This window comes from Macaca thibetana, chromosome 12 (genome assembly GCF_024542745.1).
Source record: "Macaca thibetana thibetana isolate TM-01 chromosome 12, ASM2454274v1, whole genome shotgun sequence".
NCBI lineage: Eukaryota > Metazoa > Chordata > Mammalia > Primates > Cercopithecidae > Macaca > Macaca thibetana.
This window is the reverse complement of record NC_065589.1, coordinates 45,157,872-45,177,034: the sequence shown is the minus strand read 5'-3', so window position 1 is coordinate 45,177,034 and position 19,163 is coordinate 45,157,872. Positions and strand designations below refer to the sequence as shown.

At 33.2% G+C, this 19,163-nt stretch overlaps 1 protein-coding gene across 5 annotated transcripts in view; it reads right to left on the bottom strand.

The window, feature by feature from the left end:
• Nucleotides 1-19,163, bottom strand: part of BOLL (boule homolog, RNA binding protein) — a 60,412-nt gene that overhangs the window by 39,456 nt on the left and 1,793 nt on the right. For all 5 annotated transcript variants that reach the window (XM_050750743.1, XM_050750738.1, XM_050750739.1 and 2 more), the window contains exons 2-6: nucleotides 16,277-16,420; nucleotides 13,534-13,625; nucleotides 11,584-11,638; nucleotides 10,213-10,288; nucleotides 6,422-6,549 (exon numbers count right to left, since the gene is read on the bottom strand). In XM_050750743.1, the coding sequence (XP_050606700.1) occupies nucleotides 6,422-6,549; nucleotides 10,213-10,288; nucleotides 11,584-11,638; nucleotides 13,534-13,625; nucleotides 16,277-16,420 (495 nt within the window). The remainder of the gene's footprint in view (nucleotides 1-6,421; nucleotides 6,550-10,212; nucleotides 10,289-11,583; nucleotides 11,639-13,533; nucleotides 13,626-16,276; nucleotides 16,421-19,163) is intronic.

Sequence of the window (19,163 nt, the reverse complement as noted above, 5' to 3'; positions counted from 1 at the left end):
CAGCAGGAAACAGTTAATGTTTATAATAGTATTTACAACTGAATGAATAGCCATATCTAATTTTCCCACTAGTTACAAATAATCAATGTTCTATTCCTTTGTTATACCTATAATTAAAGCAAAGATATTTTATTTTTATTTTAGTAATTTGACATTTAAATGAGTTAATAGTTTGACAAACTTATAAGCGAAAAATCCGTGTGTAAAAAAAGTAGAGGTAACACTTGATTATTCAAAGTGAAAGAGTAAGCCCCAAAACAGATTACTTAAAACCAGATTGTCAATAAAACAGGCAAGTTATATTGCCAGATAGTAAAACTGGCTCTAATATAGCAATTAAAATTCAATGTATAATGTGGGATCTAACTTATATTGTTTTGTTTTAATGTTTGCACCCCCAAAACTGAGGAAAAGTATCATAGTTTTGTACAATTCACAGACTATGGTATGCTAATAAAACTGTATCATAGATTAACATTAGAAAATAATAATGTAATTCACTATATTAATAGATTAAAGGAGGAAAAAATGGTAATTTCAACAGAGACAGAAAATGCGTTTGTTAAAATTCCATACCTTTTTATGATTAAAAACTCTTAGCAAACATAGTAGAAAATAGCTTCCTTAATTGATTTAGGGCAGTAATTCTCAACCATGAGTGATTTTGTCCTCTAGGGAACATCCGGCAATGTTGGGAAGACATTTTTGATTGTCATAACTATGGGGAACCTAGGGATACTTCTAAACATCCTACAGTGCACAGGACAGTCCTTCACAACAAAGAAATCATCTGGCTCAAAATGTCAACAGTGCTAAGATTGAGAAAGTCTGGTTAAGAGTATCTTCCCACTTACAAAGTATGCGCATGTGTGTGTGTCTATATACATATGTATATACGTGCATATATACATGCGTATGTATATGCGTGCATATATACATGCATATGTATATACGTGCATACATGTAAAGCTTAATAGTGAATCACTGAATTTGCTCCTTTTCAAGAACAAGGTCATGATGTATTCACTACATCAATACTGTAGCAGAGACACTGTCAGTGCAAAAACTCCAGGAAAAAAAGAAGTGAAAGAAATAGAAGTATACTGAATCATAAATAATGGTGTAAATGAGAGTTTGGCAGGGTTACTGATAGAATATCAATATTGAAAAATCAAGAGCATTACTATACACCAGCTCCAATCTTCTAGGAAATGTTATTTAAAAAACAGCATTCATCAAAGCGACAAAACTATAGTCTACTAAGAATAAGTTCAACAAAAGATGTGTCAAGCTTTTTTACGGAGAAAGAAAACTTTTTTATGGATAGAAGTAAAATAAGACAAATAAATGGAGAGATGTATCATGCTCATGGATGGGAAGATTCAGTATTTTAAAATACTGAAATGTCCCAAGTTATTCACACTATTTAATGCAATTCTAGTAGAAAAACAAGGGTTTTTCACTGAACTAAACAAGCTGAATTACAAAATGTATACCTATTAACACAAAGACATAAGGATAGATGAGAGACTCCTGAAGAAGAACAATGTACTTTAAGATTTCAAGATTCATTATAAAGTCAAAATAATTAGAACTGGGCAAGGTGAACAAATACACCAATGGAACAAAATAGCAGAAAAAAGACCCACACACACGGAAACTTAGTATTTGGCAGAAGATTAATTTCAAAATAGTAGGAAATAGATGGATTAGTCAATACATAAATTCAAGATTTGAGATCCAGAAGTAAAAAGTGGCAATACTATAGCTTTAAAAATAAAAAAATAGAATATATTCTTGTAGTAAAAAAACCCAAAAACTAAAAAAGATGAAAAAATCTTGTGCCAGTTTTCAAAGGGAATGTGTCCATATTTTGCCCATCCAGTATGATGCTGGCTGTGGGTTTGTCATAAATAGCTCTTATTATTTTGAGATACATTCCATCAATATCTAGTTTATTGACAGTTTTTAGCACGAAGGGCTGTTGAATTTTGTCGAAGGCCTCTTCTGCTTTTACTGAAATTAATCATGTGGGGTTTGTCGTTGGTTCTGTTTATGTGATGGATTACGTTTATTGATTTGCGTATGTTGAACCAGCCTTGCATCCCAGGGATGAAACCGACTTGATCGTGGTGGATAAGCTTTTTGATGTGCTGCTGGGTTCAGTTTGCCAGTATTTTATTGAGGATTTTTGCACTGATGTTTATCAGGGATATTGGTCTAAAATTCTCTTTTTTTGTTGTGTCTCTGCCAGGCTTTGGTATCAGGATGATGCTGGCCTCATAAAATCAGTTAGGGAGCATTCCCTCTTTATCTATTGATTGAAATAGCTTCAGAAGGAATGGTACCAACTCCTCTTTTACCTCTGGTAGAATTCGGCTGTGAATCCGTCTGGTCCTGGACTTTTTTTGGTTGGTAGGCTATTAATTATTGCCTCAATTTCAGATCTTGTTATTGGTCTATTCAGAGATTCAACTTCTTCCTGGTTTAGTCTTGGGAGGGTGTATGTGTCCAGGAATTTATCCATTTCTTCTAGATTTTCTAGTTTTTTTTGCGTAGAGCCCTCTCTCACCACTCTTGTTCAACATAGTATTGGAAGTTCTGGCCAGGGCAATCAGGCAAGAAAAGAAATAAAGGGTATTCAATGAGGAAAAGAGGAAGTCAAGTTGTCCCTGTTTGCAGATGACATGATCGTATATTTAGAAAACTCCATCGTCTCAGCCCAAAATCTCCTTAAGCTGATAAGCAACTTCAGCAAAGTCTCAGGATACAAAATCAATGTGCAAAAATCACAAGCATTCCTATACACCAACAACAGACAAACAGAGAGCCAAATCGTGAGTGAACTCCCATTCACAATTGCTACAAAGAGAATAAACTACCTAGGAATCCAACTTACAAGGGATTTGAAGGACCTCTTCAAGGAGAACTACACATCACTGCTCAAGGAAATAAGAGAGGACACAAACAAATGGAAGAACATTCCATGCTCATGGATAGGAAGAATCAATATCATGAAAATGGCCACACTGCCCAAAGTAATTTATAGATTCAATACCAACCCCATCAAGCTCCTAAAGACTTTCTTCACAGAATTGGAGAAAACTACTTTAAAGTTCATATGGAACCAAAAAAGAGCCTGCATTGCCAAGACAATCCTAAGTGAAAAGAACAAAGCTGGAGGCATCACGCTACCTGACATCAAACTATACTACAAGGCTACAGTAACCAAAACAGCATGGTATGGGTGCCAAAACAGAGATATAGACCAATGGAACAGAACAGAGGCCTCAGAAATAACACCATACATCTACAACCATCTGCTCTTTGACAAACCTGACAAAAACAAGCAATGAGAAAAGGATTCCCTATTTAATAAATGGTGCTGGGAAAACTGGCTAGCCATGTGTAGAAAGCTGAAACTGGATCCCTTCCTTACACCTTACACAAAAATTAATTCAAGATAGATTAAAGACTTAAATGTTAGACCTAAAACCATAAAAACCCTAGAAGAAAACCTAGGCAATACTATTCAGGACATAGGCATGGGCAAGGACTTCATAACTAAAACACGAAAGCAATGGCAACAAAAGCCAAAATTGACAAATGGGATATAATTACACTAAAGAACTTCTGCACAGCAAAAAAAAAACTGCCATCAGAATGAACAGGCAACCTACAGAATGGGAGAAAATTTTTGCAGTCTACCCATCTGACAAAGGGCTAATATCTAGATTCTACAAATTTACAAGAAAAAAGAAAAGAAAAAAAGAAAGAAAAACTCAAACAAATTTACAAGAAAAAAACAAACGATCCCATCAAAAAGTGGGCAAAGAACATGAACAGAAACTTCTCAAAAGAAGACATTTATGCAGCCAACAGACACATGAAAAAATACTCATCACCACTGGTCATCAGAAAATGCAAATCAAAACCACAATGAGATACCCTCATGCCCGTTAGGATGGCAATCATTAAAAAGTCAGGAAACAATAGATGCTGGAGAGGATGTGGAGAAATAGGAATGCTTTTACACTGTTGGTGGGAGTGTAAACTAGTTCAACCATTGTGGAAGACAGTGTGGCGATTCCTCAAGGATCTAGAACTAGAAATACCATTTGACTCAGCAATCCCATTACTGCATATATACCCAAAGAATTATAAATCATGCTACTATAAAGACACATGCACATATACGTTTATTGTGGCACTATTCACAATAGCAAAGACTTGGAACCAGCCCAAATGTCCATCAGTGATAGACTGGATTAAGAAAATGTGGCACATATACACCAATGAATACTATACAGTCATAAAAAAGGATGAATTCATGTCCTTTGCAGGGACATGGATGAAGCTGGAAACTATCATTCTCAGCAAACTATCACAAAGACAGAAAACCAAACACCGCATGTTCTCACTCATAGGTGGGAATTGAACAATGAAAACACTCGGACACAGGGTGGGGAACATCACACCCCAGGGCCTGTTGGGGGGTGGGAGGCTGGGGGAGGGATAGCATTAGGAGAAATACCTAATGTAAATGATGAGTTTTTGCAGCAAATGTATACCTATGTATCAGACCTGCACGTTGTACACATATACTCTAGAACTTAAAGTATAAGAAAAAATAAAAAATAAAAAAAGAAGAAAAAATTCTTGTAAAAAAAGACCAAAAAAATCATAAAATTTTCATGAGAAAAAAATCAAAAAGAGTTAATGAACAAGCCACAAATTGGAAGAAGATATTGGCAACCCACAAAATTCATGTAACGAACTCAAGATAAAAACAAATCACCCCAACAGAAAAATGGACAATGGATATGAACAGGCAGTTCATAGAAGAAAGTAGAATGGCCAATAAATACATGAAAATATGTTCAATATTACTACAAGTTAGGCAAATAAAAGTAAAACAAAATACTACTGCATAAAATAATATTGACATAAATTAAAAAATCTGGTAATTTTAAGGGTTGGCAGATTATGGAAAAATGGGGCTGTCATAAACTGTTGGCTAGAATGTACACTTTCAAAAGCTCTTTGGCAACATCTAGTCAAAGATATGCATATTTCATGAATGTGAAATTCTATGTATATATCCTAGCCTAGGCCAAGGTACATTAGGGAAGTACAAAAATTTTCCAGTAATAAATACATGGGCATGAATAACTTTAAGAGTACGAATTTTCATATTCTAAACTTCATATGTACTGCTTTCTGATGTGATCTGCCTGTGACTGTGTCTGTGTAATATGTATTCTTCTTTTAAAATCTCTCCTTTCACCATCACCTTTTTCCTTCCCTAAAGAAAGGTATATTTCTCTCTCCTTCTGGATCTTGCTATAATGCTTTGTTCAGGAATGTAAATACCAACAGGGCATCAAACAGATATACAACTCAAGAGGGCAATGCCCTGAGAAATGAGAGAAGGCAAAGTAGAAAGAGCTTGCATAAGAAGTATTAAAGGGGAGATGATACTTATTTCATCTAGGGAACAAACTTAAATTAGCCGATGGTCACATGGATACATATTAAATCATTTATTTGAGTTTAAAAATAAAGTCGGAATTTTCTAAAAGCAAGTTTTATTCAGTAGTTTTATTTGGTTGACCGGCTTTGTTAACTGAGTTATAGAGCAGACACTTTCCACTATTAAGTAAGCTAAATCTACAGATACAAAGTTTTGATGAAAATATATAAACCTACAATATACAATATTCCTAAACTATTTAAACTTATAATAAACTTCAGATATCAACTTAAAAATGAGTGACTGTTTTCATAATATTTCAAAAAAATTCAGAGATAATTTATATAATAAGTAAAACCTTAGAAAACCACTGCCCCACCCAGAAAAACCCTCACATAATACATACAAGATCTGGGTATTCAATGTAACCTTGTTTGTAGAAAAAACTTAAAATGTCCATCAATAGAGGAATATAAAAAATTGTAATACACTCATACAATATTATAAAATATTAAAATAGGTGAACTACATATACAAGGATCAATGTGATATAATCTAAAAAGAGATAAACATGGTTTGATCTCAAAAATATAATGCTGAGTGTAAAAACCAGATTATTTATACAGTGTTTAAAAACCACTAAAACAATACTAGATGTCATTTATGAATACATATATTTGTAGTAAAAATATATGAAATGAATAGGAAAGATATTCTGCTTACTTCTGAACAGGAAAGAAGGTAAGGAAAACTGACCTGAAGCTGTCTTACTTTACTCCCCATTTTAAGAACTTAAGTAAATGTTGCAAAATGTTGATGTCTATTAAATTTAGTTGACGTGTGTTATTATTTGTAATTATCTGTGGTTGAAATATTTCAGAAATAAAACAAACATTAAAAAAATCAATGAGTAATAGGTAGAAATCCTTTTTAAATGAAATTACTTACAGGCCAAGGTGGTGGGACAGAAGTTACCTCTGGAGTATGAAAATAAGCAACACCATTATGGTAAGTATAAGGATATCCAGTTGAAGTTGTTAGATACATTGTTCCAGCTGCTGGCATTATACTAGAACCTAAAGCAAAGATTAAATAATAATAATTAAAACGTTCAATTTAACTGTTAAAAATGTAGTTTCTAAGCACTTCAGAAAAATATTTATCTTAATATACCTATGTAGCTATGGTAAAAATGGAATGTCACAGGTATTTAAAAAAACTTCCTTATGTCAAAGTATCTTTGAAGCATGTATTTTTAAACTCAATACCTTAAAGCTTTTAGTTTAAGATGATTAAAAGAAAAGATAAACAATGCTAATAAGAAATACTAAATATGTATCAATTCAGATTCCAACACCAGTATGCTACACAGAGCTTAACAATTTAGATTATCATCAGCAAAGTAATTATTTGTACAAATATAAATTATGTATAATTACTTTAAGACTATATACACTATAGTAAAGTTCCTAAGGTCTTGGCTAGACCTTTTATTTCTGAAAGTTCAAAGATGATGGAGGCAGTAGAGTTGGAGAAGATTCTACTTTCCTGAAGACATTTTGGTTCCACCCTACTAATTATTTGGATATCCTACCAGCAAACATTCATTCATGCTATGGCTCTCTTTTCTCTCTCTTTTCTATGATCTATTCTCTCTCTAGTCTCCCTTTGCTACAACTGCTGCTGTTGCAAACATGACCTCAAGTCTTCATGTGGCTAGTCTGGGGTCCCCATCTCGTTTCCCAGGCCAAGTTATATAAACCCCCACCACAAACCAAAAAACAATAAATAATATACATATTTTTTTTTGTCATGGAGGAGATTTTAAAAGTTAAATTAGCCAAATTAGATTAGGGTCTTAACCAGCAAGGTTATATAAATTAGTGAAACTGACAATTCTTCTTCCACCTGTACCAGTGCTTCTCAAAGTTTCACATAAATTAGAATCACCTAAATTGTTTATTAAAATGCAAATTCCAGGGACTTATCTTCAGAGATTCTGAGTCAGTAAATCTGGGACAGGGCCTAAGAGTTTGCATTTTGACAGCTTCCAATGAACTGATACTGTCTGCAAACCACACTTCAAATAGCACGGGCCTATCACTTTAAGTAATACTATTGCTCCTCAGCTTTTATATTTTCACTGCATTTGATCTAGTATTGTTATTATTTATTTTAATGGTTCTTAATTAGATCTTTTTGAGAATCTGATGAAAACCAGGGACCTTTTCCTCAGATATATATACAGTCAAACACAATTTTACATGCAATTCTGGAGGTCCATGGATTCCCCCCAAAAGTTATTCAACTATTATTCAAAGATAATGATAATGGTTCATTATTCAATAATGGTTTATTATTCAAAGAACATGAACCATGCTTTACCTGCTAAATAAATAAATTTTCAGTGCATACTATCTCAAGGCATTGAACTGGGCCCTAGTGATACAGCAAAAAATAAAAAAATTAGACATGAGATGGTCTGTATCCTCAAAGAAGTTAGGTCTGGTAGGGAAGATAGTAATTAGTTGATTACACAATTAATTAATTAAATACAATTTTGATAAATACATGAGGCAGTATAGGGTATGATACTGAACATTTCAATTATTATATATATATATATAAAACATATAAAAATCTCTATATATACACATATGTGGAACATTTGTGATGAAATGATGTTTCAGCTAAGCTCTAAAGAATGAATTGGATGGCAAAGAACATTCTAGGTAAAGAAAACAGTATATTAGATTCTGAGAACAGGAGTATAGTATGTTCTGGAACTGAAAGAAGGCTAGATGGCTAAAGCATGGAAAGAAAAGGGAAGAATATCTCAAAATCAGCTGAGCATAAGACAATAAGAGGTGCACTTTTGAAAGATCACTCAGGCTTCCTTGTGAATGATGGACTGGAAGGGAGAAAGATTGGATTCACAGAGACCACTTAGGATGATTTTCCAGGAATTAAGGTAAACAAAGTGGTTAGCTGGGACTCGGGTGTTGGTAATGGAGACGGAAAGAAATGACAGACCTAAGAAAAAACTAAGATAAGAATCCCTTATTTGTAAATGTACTTTTAATACCTATTTTTCTTTGCAGAAAAGTCAAAAGAACTTTGGAATCAAACAGTCCTGCATTTGAAGGCTAATGCCCCCACTCACCATTAGGCTATTTAACCCCATACTTCTCAAAGTTGGATAAGGGATGGATGGTATACCAGGAGATATGAAAAGCAGAGGCTGAACATAGTAATCTTCCTACAGAATCAGTTTTATTCAATTGTTTTTGGGAAACATCTTTATATTCAAATAAACAATATGATATTATGGAACAGAATGCAAATTATACATGATGTTTTTACATAAATCGTGAGACTTAAGAAAATTTGCAATTCCAATATGCTGCAGTGGGTTAGGAACCACAACATGCCAAGATTAACTCTCCTCTACGAGTATTTCAGCAGAAACATTTTTAAAACAATGACTTTACCTTTTTGGGATTGAATTTTCTATTTACAAAAATAGATATAATAATACGTCATGCGGTTCTATGAAGATTAAATGAAAACCCATAACATTGACCCTTCCACTAAGTAGTTTTGAAAAAACAATTAGTATATTTGAAAGCATTCAGCATAGTGCTGATTTATTTTCTATTTCAGCAACTGGTAGATCATACTATGAACGTTACTATTTAGTACATATTGCTGGTGATAATGGGCTAAAGGACTGTTACTACATGTTCTAGCTTAATCTTTGCAAGTAACAACAATAGTCTGAAAATATTCAGCATTCTGCCATATTTAGTGCATTCCATTTTGTATTAACCTACTGAGGATATTTTGTCTCCTAAATTAACAGATACTAAGCCAAAATTAAACTTAATATACGTCAATCTCTTTTTTGTTGTAGTTGTGGCAACTGTATTAACTGAATATTTATTATTTCTAAGTCAAAAGCATAACAGTCCAAATGAATACAATCTATTAATTTGTTAACAGATTATACATAATAATTACCAAATGTTTTAAACATTCCCGTAGACACTAGGATGTGGCCAAGGGAAAATAAGTTAGTTATTAATTTTACATCACATTTCTCCTTCTAGCCAAAGACTGTTTGGAATTTTAATAAATATTAAAGGTAAAAAGTTAACTATAAAGATGCCTAACTTAATAAATAGAAAGAGTGAGGAAAGAATAATAGAATTGAAAGCATTAGAGACATTTGGGGAAAGTAGATACATAACTTAGCTAATTCCTAAAGCTTTAGGGATTGTCCCCCTGAAAATTATGACACACCTGGCTGGGTTACAGTACATAGCATGCAGTGAGTTTCTGATATTAGTTCTATGTTTTCACTTTCAATATTTTTACTCTGATTAATTTTAAATTACTTTCTAATTAAATTTTTTCTCATTAGTAAGTCTAAATTATTAAATTACTAATTACTTTTGCTATTTTAAATGATATTTTCATCATGAAAGATTGTTCCTTTAATGATATAACTACACAGAATATACTTAAGCATCTTTATGTATATAAAGTTTTTTCTCAACCAAAAAAAATTGAGATACATTATTTTGTGGCAAAAAATACTCAGTTTTTCCACCAACTTTGCTAAAATAACTATTAAATGAAAGAAACATGATATTTTAATAAAGTTCTATGAAAAGTCTCATATTTCAAAAAAGAACCATGCAAAAATATTTTAAAATACATTAGTTTTCAATACATACGAGGGATCCCTACTTGTTGTTTTCTTATTGCTGGACCAATGTTCAGCTTCTTATCCTTGTAATTAAGTTTTTCAGCCTAAAATAAAGAAAAAGGAAATTATTTTATTATTTTAGCACTATTATTAAAAAATAAATAAGGAAAAACCAGTTAGAAAGAATTTCAAAAATTCAGACTATAACATTCTTTGAAATCAGCAAGGAATAGTGGGAAAGAGCAGTCTTCAGACTGAAATAGATCTGGGTCTGACCGCAATTCCCCATTTGTAATACAGTCAATCCTCATTACTCATGGATTCTGTATTCGTGAATTTACCTATTTGCAAAATTTATTTGTAATCCTAAAATTAATATTTGTGGCAATTTTGAGGTTATTAGTGGACATGTGCAGAGTGGCGGAAAATTTGAGTAGCCTGATACACATGCTCCCAGCTGAGGTCAAATAAGGTGATATTCTTTCTTCTTGTTCCAGTGCTCATACTCTAAGAGAAAGCTTTCTATTTAGTGCCACGCTTTCTCCATTTTTGTGCTTTTTTGTTGGTGATTTTGCTATTTAAAATGGCCCCCATGTGCATTGCTGAAGTGCTGGCTAGCACAAGAAGACTGTCATAGGCCTTATGGAGAAGATATATATTAGATGTACTTAATTCAAGCATGAATTATAGTGCTGTTGGCCATGGTTTCAATGTTAATGAACCAGTAATCTGTTATATATGATGCCTTTAAATGGAAAAACACATAAAACAAGGTTATATATTGATAGGTTGATGGCAATATTGTGACCAGAGGTTCTTGGGAACCTTACCTTGTATTTCCCCTAGAAAGAGTAGTTCAGCATTTGCTAATTCAGTGTTCCTAGCAATGACAGAGAACATAACTGCCACAAATAACAAGAATTGACTGTATATGATTTTAATAACATATAATTCAAATTCTACATTTTTCTAAAAAAGTTAAATGTTATATTTGCCTTAACAAAGTTATCACACTGAATTGCTGGCTATAGGCTTTTTCTGTGAATATTCTTAGTATATATAATGTTTTTCACAGGAGGGAAATCATCTCAGATAACCTCACTGTTGGAATCCACATTTGTAGTGTTTTTTAAACATTCAAAATGCTATTAACATTTTGCAAAAGACATATCCCCAAGTTCTTAGTTGAAGTAAATAAAGCGAAACATTATATTACAGTTTCACAACCATACTCGTAATGATTTTGGAATTTGCTCTTCTGCAGATTAAGTTTCCTACAGACCAATGCCAATGCAAACCTTTTTAAAAAAGCAATTGATTACTGTATTCGAACCCTGAAAAGATTAGTTTCAAATACAAAAGTTCCAGAAATGAAGTTAAATACACCAAAAGATCATACCTCTTGTAAAATTTTTTGTGCATCTTCTTGTGTTTCAAAAGTGACGAAACCATACCTAAATAAATGCATTAATTATTACTAATTAATCATTTTCTTAGAATGTTATATTAATTATATTAAAATGTTTTAAAATTTTGCTTTTAAATAATGGGCCACTGTAGAAGTAGGCATCTTTCTATGCTGCACTAGCATGGGAATCTTAGAAGAATCACTCACAGTTTAACACTGTCACCTCCCTTAGTCAGGGAACTAAAAGAAAAAAAAAAAACCCTGAGATCCTGAAACACCTTCAGCCCTCAGCTATATGCAAGGAAGAAAAGCACAAGAGATTCATGCTGTGGCTTAAAAATTGGGATGCAATAAATTTCAATTCAGAGCGATAATCTCCTATTAAACTAATAGAAGTTTGGCTAAGAGAAATCAAAGTTGAAAAATAACTAAAAAATTAAACATTTCAACACAATAAAATTTCTTACATTGGTGAATGACTATGTAAATGTATTATTTAGTTATTATTATTAGCACATATAACTGATAATGTAATTATTAGTATATTTCCCAAACAATATCTATTAAAAATATGTACAATGCAGATTTCATATCTGTTTTTCATACATAATTAACTTCAAACACAATTCATATAATGTTCAAGATACAAATACACATAAATAATGTGCTCCATGTCCAAAAAGCCAAAATAGGTAGAGAAAAAAGTAACAAAAGAAAGAAAAAGTGTCTCTCTCAAAACATAATTGCTATTTAGATAACTTAAGGAAACTCTTCTGAGTAATGCTAAATATCTTCACTATTTTCTTCAATTCATAATTACTGGATCATATACCAAGTTTCTTCTTTTAAACAAAGGAATTTCTCTTTATCTATTTGCCCAAATATTAAAAGAGTTAAGGAATTATTTTTACATTTTTTTTTTTTTTTTTTGTAGAACACACACACCACCCAGTGGAAAAGGCATAAAATACAGTTTACATTTCCATGTATGTTTTTCAATGATTAAAAAATGGATATTACCAAAACATTGCAAATTCTGTTAGTAAAACAAAAGAGGTAAATCTCACTTCATCTTAATATTGTTTGGCATTCTGAGGAAGTATCTCATTTATTTAAAAATAACCTTTCTGTAGAATCCCATCTCTTCCAGAGTATCCATCTGTCTAATGTTGTTTCTCACTAATACCACCGCAATGGGTCCCTTTTCTTAAGCCTATAAATATGTGTCTTGCCTCTCTTTCAAGAAAATAAATACAATACTTTACTGCCTTATCTATTTTCTTTTAACTTTGCAGTCCAACTCCTTAAGTGAGTGTACTATGCAAGCTACCCCTTTTTTTTTTTTCTGAAATTCGGCTTTGTACACATAACAATCCACTGAAACAGCTCTATACATTTAAAGACACAGTCTATTGCTTTCTTCTCATTTTCATTATCATTGATAGGGCAATTCAAAATCATTCTCACTAGAATTATATTTCTCATATTGGTCCCCCAATTAGGTCTCTGAGGCACAACCTACAGACATTTCTTGGTGTCAGCTGTTTTCAAATAAAGCTCTCTATAGCCTAAAGCAGGGATACAATTCCAAAAGAATCTGATTCGTTTAGCTTCTCATTCCTCAGCTAATGTACATCTGCTACTCACATTAAGTGCTTGCTGCCTAACACTGAATGGTCCCTCCACCCATGCAGGAATAACTTCCCAACAAATTAAGAAATACTACAGTGTCTCCTCCCTCCAAAATACACACACACACACACACACACACACACACAAAAAAACAAACAAACAAAATAGGAAATCAAAAGGTAGGAGGAAAGAAGAGGGCATGATAGTCTCCGCTGGAAAATGGAACCAAAGTAAACTGGCATACAAAAACCTAATAATCCAATGAAAATAGAGTTGTTAATTCTATAGACAATCTATAATGATACTAACCCTTTGGATACTCCAGCTCTGTCATTTACAATCTTCACTTCTTTCACAGACCCATACTGGGAAAAAAATTTTCTTAAATCACTTTCATTTGTCTAATGGCATAAAAAGAAAACATTAAAAAACATTTTTTAGTTGATAAAAGATGAATAATTCTCATGCTTGCTCTGGAGACAGAAAAAGTTATAGATAAGATGCATGAAAAATGCCTCTCATGATCAAAACAGTGCATAAACCACCAGGTGATTAAAATCAAAATAAATACCTTGCTTTATACAATAGCTATGTTGTTAAATTACTATATGTCAATAAAAATGTAAGCTGAATTATTTTAAAACTACAAAGCTCATTATTTAAAGAAGTCTTTATGATTCTTGTTCGCTAGCTGGCCAGTTTTTTAAAAACCAACTTGGATTAGGAATGCTATTTCCATAGTAAGGGTATATTACTATTGGCTCTTGTGGCTCAGAGACACTCACGGCACTGGAACTAGGTTATGTTGGTCTACACCAGTCATTCTATTTTAATCAGTAGTCTCAGGAACTCCTTTCTTAAGTCAGTTTTAGGAAAGGAATGTATTTCCAAAAGTGCTTCAACTCAACTGTGAGAACAATGGAGTGACTATAAGATTTAAAGTTATTAGATTCCTTATCTGTACTCAATATACATTTCAGCTAAATTCAGACATTGTTTTGAGAGTAAAATAAAAATTGGAATCATAATTACATTTAAAACATACAAAGTATCTACAAAGATGGTTTTGGCATATCTGTTTTTCTAATCAAAATAGTCTGATAATAGACTCATATCACCTTTTCTCAGAATGCTGACACTAAATTCATTGCAATTTCATTTTCAGGTTTAGCTGTAATTGTTTGTCTACAAGAGTAACTTTTCTCTAGAAAAAAATTTCTTTATATACACCAGAAAAAGACATGCCTTAGTGCAGAGCTATGCCTTTTGAGTTCAACTGTCACCTCACTACTTACATACACTATTGGTTTTTAGCTGGTAACATAAAGCCTACTAAGCTGGATAATGACAAATACTGATTCAATCTAAGAAAAACTGAATGCCTTTTATTTCAGTTAACAGGAAATGAAATCAATGCTAGAATAAGAATTGTTACTAGATATTTGAATACAAATTAATTCCAACTATTCTCTGGTAGAATAATCACAGCTGAATTTTGTAGCTCCACTTCTTCAGTGACAAAGGGACAGTCAAGAAAAGTAAGCATTAAGAGAGATAGTCTGTTCGCTTCTAAAAATGAAAGGTTAAAAAGTCTGTGACTACTTGCTATTACAGTAAATTATTTCCTTGCTGGACTTTATCTGTGGTTTTGAAAAAGGTATAAGCATACAGGAGGGAGCCCTAGCAGTTACCGTAAAGCTATGGCTGCCTTATAACAACCGTTTCCAAAGTTCATGCTGCAGCTGATGGGCTTCAGTAACCTAAAATAACTTGGCCATACACATATTTATATTTATTGATAACTTATTTTTAAAAACATGCTAAGCTATTGTAATATAAATGAATTCCCAAATTGAACATTTTTGCCAGCCATCAGTATTTTCCACAGATACAGAAAACCTTTTTAAAAATAAATATTTTATAAGAAATAATTTTTCTTACTTTATTTTTAGTGAAACAATCATATACTTGTTTAAGACTCATTGTTTTGGCAAATACACTAAGTGTAACATTTCTCTTGTGCAGGAAAAAAGAAATTCCACCCAAATTGTAACAGATTGATTATATGGAAATAGTGAGTTATAAATGTCAAATATCACACCTAATGGCATAAGGAAAGTTTTTTTTTGTCCAAAATAACTCTCCCTATAATTTCTAATATGTAAAATAGAGTCTTGGAAATCCTTCCATATATCCATTTGAAAGTAAGAGTATTCCACTTACAGTATCTATGCATGCCTTTCTTGTAGGTGTTTACTCATGCGGGGTGGGGGGCACTGCACATCATCTCATGAACTATGCTTCCTTGGAAGAGTGGAATAGCTGATTACATGATGTAAATATATTACTTTTTAAAAAACTTTTATTTTAGGTTCGGGGTACACGTGCAGATTTGTTATAAAGATAAATCGTCATGGGGGTTTGTTGTACAGATTATTTAGGCACCCAGGTACTAAGTCTAGTACTGAATAGTTATTTTTTTCTGCTTAAATATATTATTTTTAAGATGCTTTATTTTGACAAGGACACAGGAGTTTTCTGGTAATCAAATCCTAAACTCTAACATAGAAAGTGCTTTGCAAAGAATAGACGCCTAGGAGGTTGCTCAGGAATCTGAGATAAGAGTTGGGATAAAGAAATAGTATTTCATAAAACTAAGATTTTAAAGAATTGAGTCTCTTTTGAAAATTATAATCATTCATTATTTTGGTTATTGGAGTATAGGCAAGAAAGTATAATTAGTTCTGGTATGGAAGAGTGTGGAGCTATGAGACAGAAAACGAGGCTTCTAGTCTCACTCTGTCACTATGTGGCTGGCTAGGAGCCTACAGCAAGTCAATGAGGCTCAATTTCCTTGTATTTGACATTGAACAAATAGTTTTTATACTTTATGTAACCTACATGTTGGTTCGAAAGATTCTTTATAAGAAGGAAATTTGAAATCTATTAATCATTATGCAAATATGATTTTATAGCTGCACAAATAAACAATTTCTGAGAAATAAAGACTTCTAATGAAAAAATACACTTTACTGCATGCATAAATAGGTACCTTAAAGTCAATTCCTCCTACAAAGATGCGATTAGGGATCACTGTTCCATATCTTGGGGCACTTGTTGGGTTATTCAAAGGCACAGGCGACACAGGATTAGGGGATGGAGATAATGAATCTGTTTGCATCTGGTTTGATGTTTGCTGTAAAATAAAATTCTTTTACACTTTTTGCACTGGGTATAATGCAGTCTGCTTTTGATGCAGACTGAAAATGTATATCTTTAAAAAAGATGAGTCATTTAGGTAAAATATAGTATTCTAGGCTTTACTTTTAATATTATAAAAATTATAATTAGAGCTAAGAGCTTTTTAGAGCAACAGAACTAGGAAACACAGAATCTACTCCATTATAGAGATTTTAAATATTAAGTACATTACTTAAAATGCTTATATTATTATCAAACCGATTACTTAATTGTTAAGGGGAATATTAAACTCATGAAGATGTTTGAGAAAGAGAAAAACAGTCCCAGCCTGACACAATCAGCTAGGCCCTGGTGTTGTTAGGAGTTGGCCTGGCACTCACGGCTAGGCTGTGGTGTTCTCTCATTAACAGAATACCAACATCAGACAAAGTCACCCTGTGACTCTGATGGATTAAGATTAAAAACAAGACCACTCCACAATCATGTTTGAAGGCTGACTAAAAAAAACGCATTGCCCAAATCCAATAATAACCAAATATCCCTCTGTTCTGGCTGATATGAGTGACTGCCCCTTCTTTATTAGTTATAGTTTTGGCCTCGATCCATTTTTCTTTCCTTTTAGATAAAAGTTAACACATCCAATCATAGAATTACTACCATTTCCTGACGATATACATTCCAGAGTAAAGCCCTGCTTCCTTAAACCCTCTCTAAAAATTGCTCAACACAAGCCTATATCCTATGAGTTCTAACACCTTCTGATTGAGAGGCCCCATGGTTTCTGTTTTCCTTTGTTTGAACGATTAACAGACCCAACTTCACTAAATGACGCTTGTGTTCCTGGTGGTCTTTAACTAATGGTCATTGATAAGTTAATAAACTGTAACATTCACATTCACCATTTTCAGCCTGAAGGTCAAAATTTTAAATGCCCTTGTCATTTTGAAGATTGGACTGATTTTGTTAAAAATTATATACTTATAGCTCATAAATGTTTATTCCAAAGAATTAGCTCAGTACATATCCATATGTTCACAACGATAAGTTAGAGGATCTAATTTAAATTTTAATAAACATATATAAATGTATAAGCCTTTGCAGAATGGTAAAATAATAGACTTTTAAGGTATAACTGAAAGAAAACCAGGACTTGAGAATCATGTAGAAGAGAAACCAATTCAAGAACTGGTGAATTATTTTCCATCTGGAAACACTAAACACACTTCTGAGACAGTCTAATATCCTAAATGTGTGCTTCAAAAAACTTGAAGTAAACTGGGTGTTGTGGCTTGTGCCTGTAATCCCAGTTGCTTGGGAGGCTGAGGCAGGAGGATTGCTTGAGGTCAGGAGTTCAACCCCAGCCTGGGCAACAAAGCGAGACCCCGTCTCAAAAAGAAAGAAAAAGAAAATAACAAATCTTGAAGTTCATAATTCAAATTCTCTGAGAAACAAACACATGAAAATGAATTTCCAGCTCAGGTAATAGAGTTGTTCTTTTTCAAATTTGTGTTCTTTCTTCTCTGGTCAATACAATCACAATCCCTCAATTAATCTTTGCAAGATGTACAGAGAAATGACTAGGGCAGGAGTGGCAATTGGGCTATAGGCTGGACCTTATGGGCTCTCTTCTCCATCCAGCCTTAAGGAAGTACATACTCCTAATAAGGGAATACGTAAATACTTCTTTTAAAACACGGAAAAGCCACCACATTTAATAATTACTATGTTGTAGTTTCCAATGAAAGAAACTGGGAATCTAATCTTAACAACTTTCTCTCTGGGCACTTGGAGGTTATTTGTGACATCAGTCACTTTGCTCAGTAGGATATAATGCTCAGAATGGGTAATTCTGGAATGCTTAGTATTTTTCAACTGTGGATTTTGTATTGCTAGAAATAATATAACAGCTCTACTAGATGTAATCTTGTCTTTCTGCCCATTTGTTTACAGTGTCAAAGTTACCTATTTGCTAAATTAAAAAAATCATTCTTCATGAAATTCTCTTATTGAAAATAAGATGTACTAATTTGTTTGCAAGTTTAAGTAAAAGACAAACCCCATTATATTTCATCAAGGGAAGGATGAAATGAACGGAAGTAAACAGTGCTTTATTTCCAATCTCGAGAAACTAAAGGATACTCCCTGAGAAAAGAAAAACCTTTCACACTCAATTCACTTCACTCTCCTCCAGTGTCTAAGGCTCCTGCTCTAATGTGGGCTCGCTTTGCTTAATTTTTCTCCCTCATCATTTTCTAACATACGATATAATTTACTTATTATGTCCATTATCCGTCTCCACTATTATGTAATGCACTAGGGCAGGAGTTTTGCTTTTTTCACGGCAGCATCTAAAGTACTGACAGTACACAGCAGGTGCTCAATGAATATCTGTTGAACGACTAAAAGTGAATCATGTCTTCAGGAGAGTCCTGCTCACGATATGCCAAATAGGCTGAAGGCAAAAGAATACAGTATAACAGCAGTGTACTATATATATACACATGTGTATATATATATATATTTGAGACGGAGTCTCGCTCTGTCACCAGGCTGGAGCGCAGTGGCGTGATTTCAGCTCACTGCAACCTCTGCCTCCCCGGTTCAAGAGATTCTCCTGCGTCAGCCTCCCGAGTAGCTGAGACTACAGGCGTGCACTAATTTTTTTGTATTTTTAGTAGACACAGGGTTTCACCATGTTGGACAGGATGGTCTCGATTTCCTGACCTCGTGATCCGCTC